We start from the raw sequence: 7633 nt of genomic DNA on the forward strand, positions 1-7633 counted from the left end.
TAATTAGCTGATTCTAAAAGGATCTGCTTTTTGTGTAATTAATTATCAAAGACACAATCGGCTGCCTCGTTTAGGGGAAACCGCTCACACACGCAGCAGACGTGTCTTGAGTGCTCATTGTTGCGTCAATTGAAAGCCTTTGCTTGCGTTCTGTGTTGTTTACTGTCTGCGTCTGAAGGTTTCCTCTGAAGTTCTCCACACAGAGTGATGGTCTTTGACACCTACCGACTACAATTAGCAGGTGTATGCTTTAAAGCCCTCTGTTGCTGCAGATTATGGAGAGAAGTGAAAGAATCATCTCTAGGGCTAGCTGAGATTCTTCATGCCTGGGGTCATCTTGTTTGTGTGAGGAAATGTAAAGTTTCATGTAGCCTTCGAGTGTAGTGTTGTAATTTTGAGCTATGTGTGTATAAATAACAACAAGAATTTGTATTCGCATATGGGATGCTCTGAATTCTCTGATACCAGAGGAAAGTTGGAAAGGGATATGTAGACATCAACTCTGCAGTTGACAGCGATGAATGACTTTGTTGATTGAGTTATTTCGACTTTCGGGTGTCAAAACTTGTAAAGCTGTAAGTCGTGATCAAATGGGGGTAGCGACAAATCTTTTCTTCTGTTGCGAGTGTTATTGTTTAAGAAACAGGGATTTGGTTTGATTTATTGGTTGTTGATTGCATTTTGAGATGTGGGAGTTGTGCTAAAAAATAAATGCATGTTTGCAGTTGATTGAGGAGAGGCAGGGTTTAAGCCAACTAAATGAATGGAGAAATCCAGAATACACACCAGAGAGAAGTCTGCTGTTTAAAAAAAAAATAATTATCATTCACAATAAAAGCAATAACATGCAGTCAAAAAATAGGGAAAATTTTCATTCCCACATTAAGACATTCCCATCACTGTTTGCATTATTTATTGCAAGGAAATAAATCATTATTAAATGCACAAGTATTAATAAACATGAATATACTGTATATATTTGTAATAATAGATGAATATTATTATGTAAATATACTAATATATAATATTATGTAGATTTTGTATTAATTTTATTTTATTCATGATTTACTACTTAACATTATTGTATGCAATCACTTTTATTATTCTATTATTATCATTTATTTCATGCAGATATTCAAACATTCTGTTTAGAAATATTATCTTTAGAACCCAAGCCTGATACATTAATGAATCCTGTAATTAATGCATAAAACAAGTTGTGTAAAAGTAATGCAGTATCCTGGTGTATTCAGTTATGCATAATCTAATGGTATAGCAGAGGTGACAGCAATTGCTTTGGCTGCTTCCCCACTTTTTTCCCTAGACATGAATATGTAAGGTGTTGTAATAGTGACTGCTTAACTGTGGAGTAGAGGTTTACCAGGTGCTTTTGAAGGCAGCAGTAGCTCAGTTTCAATTGGTAAATCGCGGCACTGGAGTGGTTTGCAAGACTTGCCACATGTGGAATTCTCTGAAGGTCCTCAAGAATCTAATATTGGGTTCTCTGAAGTGCTCTTCTTACTGCAAAGCAAAGTTACATCAGCCTCATTCAACCCTAATGGAGGCTAATGCCATGAATAAAACACAAGCGTACAGCTGAAGGCATTCGAGAGTGAACCGCGGGACAGTTAATGCTTTATTTTAGCTCGAATGGGGACAGATTATTCAAACTGAATGCTGAAAATAGACTGACGCTGTCTTTCAAATGCTATTTTGGAGAGCAGGTCCATTTTCTGTGCAAGAATTGTCATGCCGAAGAACCGGCAAATGATATAATTGCGTCTCCTTGAGTTCAAGGCCCAAGCAGGGCTCTTACAGCTCATCAAATGAAAATGGCACATCCTTCTGTTCCTTTCTTGATGTCTTATGAGAACTTCTCCATCTTTTCGCTGTAGTAGGTTTGTTGCTGTTTCTGCTGTGTCATAGATGATTAGCATCCTGCTAACTAGAGGAAGAAACAAGTTGTGTGAGCTGACAAAAAGATGACTGGCTTTTATTTTTGCAGCTTTAAATCTACACTTGACACTATTGGAAAATGAAAAAGTGCTTTGAGCTTCTATGGGAAAATATCCAGTCTTTTGTCAAAAAGACAACTATTTTTGACAGCATAAAGTCTCGCACGTCTGCCAAACAGCCGGTCTGTGAATGAAGCACATTTTTCAGTCCAACAGTAGTTTAACAAGCTCACACTTACCGTGAACCTTCTTTTCCACAGGTGACAAGGTGGAGACATTCCCAGTCCTGGAGATCGACCATAGCTTGATAGTGGACACCAACGGTGCTGGAGACGCCTTTGTTGGAGGTACTCTGCGACAAAGCTATAAAGATGTCCTTTCAAAGTTTTTCAAACTTCAATACTTTAAGTAATAGTTCACCTAAAAATACAAATTCTGTCATCTGCTCACCCTCATGTTGTTGCAAACCTGCATGACTTTTAGCATAATTATTATAATTATGATCTCAACTGTTTTTGTCAATACAATAGAAGTCAGTGGTGTCAACGTTTGGACCACACTGACTTCCTTTGATTGTAAGGACTCTAAAGCGCTGAGACATTTTTCCAAATATCTTATTATGTTTTTGATAAATTCTATAGTAGTGTTGTTACTATCATTTTTATTAATGTTTGAATAAAATAAAAAATATTAATAGCCTAGTCTAATAGATTAATGAACCCTATAATTAATTATTAAATTATAGAAGAGTATAATTCCAGTCAGCACACAAATTGAGTGAATTATAATAACAAATGGATTATTGTTGTTATGAAATACATTTTCATACAAATATTCAAACATTAATTAAGGTTCTCTAGAACACAAGATCTGATAACCTACTAAACTAATTAACCTGATAATTAATACATAAATCACAGAAAAAGAAACTCCAGTCGGCATGGAAATGAATTGAAATGTTCAAATTGGTGTCCTAGACTCCGATTGGTTTTGGGTGCAAGTGTGGTCAAAGAAAAGATCACTATAAATATTCAAACATTATTACAAATATTTGAGTCTGTCTAGAACACAATGTGCATAAATCACAGAAGAACGAAATCTCATTCAGCACACAAATGGATTGTATTGTTGAAACAGGTGTCCTAGACTCAGACCGGTTCTAGACGAAAGTATGTTCAATGGAAAATCACTATTGACAGGATTGAATTTAATCCAGGATTAGGTTTGATCTGTAACCTCTGGGAAACCGGACCGTGATGCAAGAGCTCTGACATGCACTGCTTATTTATTTCCTGCACAGCTGCTCTGGAATGACTATTTGTAGATGAATTGTAGTTATACTTCATTCATTTGGCATAGTTTAGTAACACGAAGCCGCCAATGTACTATTGTACTATTTAACCTCAGATAACCCAGTTACAAAGAAATAGATCACTTTCATGATGGATTATGGAGTTTCCAGACTCCCCACAGCCGTTATCTTTAATCTGCGTGTTTCGCTAATAACCACGCGTTCAGATAGCTGGTGCGTGTCCGCTCCAATCTTAACTGTGAAGCCATCCATCAAAAGCGTAAAGCACAACACTGTTTGGCTTCTCATGAAAAACTGAAATATCAATGTTGATCACGCCGTTCGCACGGGTCTTTCGGGTCAGCGTAATTTATCTTCTTATGACGCCTCTTCCGCGGCCCTCTGCTTTTCAAAGGCCACGAGCCTGATTTGCTAACATGTCTTCCTGTAGCTCTGACGACTAATAGAGCTGTGAGCGTGTTTGCTCAAACGTCGTATTGATTTTTTTAACTCCTTTATCCGTTCCAACAAGAGGTTGGAGGCCAGCGCTCTGCCGTGTTGGAAAATGAATTTGCCAGCTGTTTTTCAATGCGCTCGGGCGCTGCTGCAGAGAGCAGAGATCTAGGTGGGAGGGTTCAGAGCCCGGGGGCAGCTGGAGGATTTCTGTATCACACATCACTAAAGGGGCCTTTTGCATCACCTTTCCCCCTAAGCCTGATTTCCTTAATTTTTAAAAAGAAAGTACATGCAACAAAATCGATACCCAACTACTCTTCTGAGCTAACATTCGCCGGCACATGTTTATGTTAGTGTTTACGCACTCGAATGTGTGTGCATGTGTGCGTTCATTAAACATATGTTTGCACATGCTTTCTGTCGGTCCAGTCTTTTGCAAGCAGCGGATCTGATGTATCTTTTTTTATTATTTCAATGTCTGTTTGCATGTGTGTGCAGGTTTCCTGTCTCAGCTGGTACAGGATAAGACCTTTGAGCAGTGCATCCGCGCTGGACACTACGCTGCTAACATCATTATTCGCCACGCGGGCTGCACATTCCCGGAAAAGCCAGACTTCCACTGATGGGCCACTGAGAGAGCGGAAGATACGGCCGCCCCGGTGTTTTATAGGACTAATGCCTTTTTTTAATTGACTTTTTATCTTCTGTTCCACTTTCCTCTCTTGTTCACTGCCTGCCTTCTGCTGTGTCTCTGTTTTCTCTGATTCACAGCCTAATGCGATCACAGAGACATATTTCACATTAAAAACTGTTTACAAAAGAGGGATTTCTGTTGGAAATATTAAATAGTTTTTACTATAGCCATTTTAGAATCATGGTTAACAGTGTTTGCTAACAAAATAATTTTAATCGTAATTAGCTATAAAAAACTGAAGACAGTATTATAAACATGCAGAAGCCAGATGAACTTTTATTGAAATCAAAGGCTCATTTTATGTCAAAGAAATGTTGTGTGCCAGTCTTGCTGTTGTAAACCAAATGTATTTGTGGGAAACACTTGAATGTCACAAACTGCCAAAATAAAGAAAAAAGGCTGTTTAACTGGCGTCACTTGTATTCTCTTCCTAACCTTATAATGATTTATTCAAAATGTGTTGATATGTTTATATTTTGCATAATCTGTTTTTTGTTGTTGTTGTTTTCAACAGAGAACCTGGACTCCACTTTCAGCCTATTTTACTCTCTCAACTTCTGTGTCCTATTGGATGGTTAGAAAGCCTCCAGCTTTTACCTGTCCTCTTGATGACAGTGGCAGGTCTGCACTGGTTCATCTCTGTGATATGGGATGAGGAGTAGCTATTTGTGAGCATCATTAGAGAGACTGAAGGTACAGCTGACCCTTTGTCCCAGTGTGTGACAGCGATCATAGCAGATTCAGTTTCTGTCACTGACAAACCTGTTCAGGCGCTGGCATCACGGAGCACGTGGTTTTAAACAGCCCACGAGTCCATGCAAAATCCTTAATGACAGCGAAGGACAAAGTCTTTGAGCACTATTTCACATTTTCAGTTCACACACAGTCACGCTTGTGTTTTTTTTCCACTTCTCTAATCCCCCCGCTGTGTTTTACAATGATGCTGGGTGTTTTTAAGACCTGTGAAAGTTGCCCGTGAGGTTTATTAAACATAAGTTGATTCACCAGGTGTGTTGCTGTTGGACAACATTTCAGTCAATGGGTATAGAAGACATTATGGAAGAACAAACTTAGTCAAAAAAGAAGAAAAAACACTTCTGATATAGTTGAAATTGTGGTTTATTTATATTAGGTGTCTGCAACTATACACAGTACAGAAATATTATATGCAATAATGAACTTGAGGTGAGATATGTTTAAGGTTAGGGATAAGGTTCAATGGTATGGGTAGATTTGAGAACCAGTTGTATTGTATAAATATATTTGACTTGACTTTTAAGAGATGGGTTGAGGTCAACAGTGTAATTAAAGATACATAAAACATAAATTACTAATTACATGCAGGTATGATTTAAATAGAAGTAAAGTGTAAATATATGGATCTACACTAAGTTAATTGTATCAAATGGTTGATTTAAATGTTGTTACATAGTTGAAGACATTTAATATAAAGTGGATTACACACACACACACACAAACAAACCTTTTCAATACACAACGTGTTATAAATGAGTAAGCTCATTAAAAATGCCAACCTGTATCATCTTAGTTGGAAATCAACAGGACCTGTTTATTTAAAACAATGAATCAGACCAGCTACTGTGTGACTTCATTTAAAGTTTATTCATTTCATAATGATTGATGCTTAATGCTTAAAGCTGTTTGATTTGACTTGGTCCACTATATTCATAATATTACAGAGCAGAAAACCATCTAGTCAGCAGTCTAGAAGATGTTTGTCTTTGCTTAGTTGGGACATTCAACACCGTTGTATTTTTGTAGTTAGAAAAATGCAGCAGTATCGGGAAGGTCATCAGTTTGAGCTAATCTACTTACCCTGGTGCTGTTATACCCTTGTGCAGGGCATTTATCCTGCCTCTGTCTGCATGTGAATATGAATGTGCCAGTGGTTGAAATATGCAAACATGAATAATTCCAATGTATCTGCCTAAACTGTAAACAAATGTACCGTGCCTTTTGGCATACAAATAAGTAACACTGACTTGCAATAGCCACACACATTATAGTGCTACAAAAAAGGTCTCTGGCTGAAAATAACACCAGTTACACCTGAGAATTGACAGGTATTGTTAAGATCCAATGCAGATGATCAAAAACAACAATGCCTAGTTGTAACCTTAAAATAACAGTACAGCAAAAAATGTAAAAGGCCAAATATTAAAGTGGATCCAACTGAAAGCAGTGTAATTATGTAATAATTATGTAATAACACCATATTTAGTGTTGTGCTAGTATATCACACCCAGACCAGCTGCTGTAAGCAGTATAACCTGGTGTTTCAAAAAAGACAACCCTTTGGTGTCAAATCACTCTGATCAGGCTTAGCTGGAGGCCAATATAAAGCTTTTGCCAAACTGTAACCACATCCTACATGGCTCAATTTGTTTTGCTTTCAGGCACAGTAAAAAGTAACATGTCCATGGTTCAGACTACACCAGATTTTCACTGCAGGGCGAGCCATTGGCTTTCAGGTGCGTTTGCAGACTGTCTGGGTTTTGTTGCAAATTTAGCTATGGAATGGTTTAGATTTGCTCCGGCTATGTTGTTCCAACTGTGGTGAAGCACATTCCACTGTATTTAATTGATGCTGGGATTTATATTGCAAACAAACATCAATTAAATTTGCAACACCAGTGTTTATTATAATTATGCTATAGGCTATGCATGTATTCATAATAAACTGATTAGTGCTAGGTGACATTAAAGTGTCACCTTCCTCTTTAAAAAAAAAAAAACATGGCATATAACACTGCATCTTGTCTTTCCCCCAAAATAGTTTACAATTTTGCATAATTGCGTAAGACTATTTACTTGGAGCCGATTTTGTATGCATACATTCGCGTCCCAATATTCGATATTAAAAGTTTCCTTTTCCTCTTCACAGACAGGGCACATTATGTCTCCTCTTTTCCCACCCATGCCATGTAGTCTGAAACAATGTACATTGTTTCCCAATGAGCGATGTGATGTCACATAGCGGTTACAGCGAGTTAGTCCTCCTCTGTGGCTGATGGAGTGCCGAAAGGGGAGGGTACTACTTTGTCACAGACTCCTATGTAGATTAACCTTTCAATTAGTTGTTATCAGGTTCTCTCTGCCTACGCGTGCGTTCATCTTCCGAATCAAGCAGGACCCCATTGGATTTATCAGGCTACTTTACGCATATATCATCAGCTTCGCAAATCAGCGTCTTTTATTGCTTATACGAGGAGCGTG

General features: G+C 37.9%; 2 protein-coding genes across 5 annotated transcripts in view; both read left to right on the forward strand.

Annotated features, from left to right (window-relative positions):
• Positions 1–4803, forward strand: part of adka (adenosine kinase a) — a 158125-nt gene extending 153322 nt beyond the window's left edge. For all 3 annotated transcript variants that reach the window (XM_052572824.1, XM_052572825.1, XM_052572826.1), the window contains exons 10-11: positions 2216–2302; positions 4201–4803. In XM_052572824.1, coding sequence (XP_052428784.1) covers positions 2216–2302; positions 4201–4325 — 212 coding nt within the window. In that variant the 3' untranslated portion in view covers positions 4326–4803. The remainder of the gene's footprint in view (positions 1–2215; positions 2303–4200) is intronic.
• A 2663-nt stretch (positions 4804–7466) lies between these two features.
• LOC127970312 (histone acetyltransferase KAT6B) overlaps positions 7467–7633 on the forward strand; it is a 31997-nt gene continuing 31830 nt past the window's right edge. Inside the window, exon 1 of one of the 2 annotated variants that reach the window (XM_052572816.1) lies at positions 7467–7633. This exon is cut by the window's right edge and continues 25 nt beyond it. The gene's annotated coding sequence lies outside the window, so the exon portion shown is untranslated. The other variant, XM_052572811.1, reaches the window with a different exon arrangement.

This window comes from Carassius gibelio, chromosome B13, assembly GCF_023724105.1.
Source record: "Carassius gibelio isolate Cgi1373 ecotype wild population from Czech Republic chromosome B13, carGib1.2-hapl.c, whole genome shotgun sequence".
Taxonomy (NCBI): domain Eukaryota; kingdom Metazoa; phylum Chordata; class Actinopteri; order Cypriniformes; family Cyprinidae; genus Carassius; species Carassius gibelio.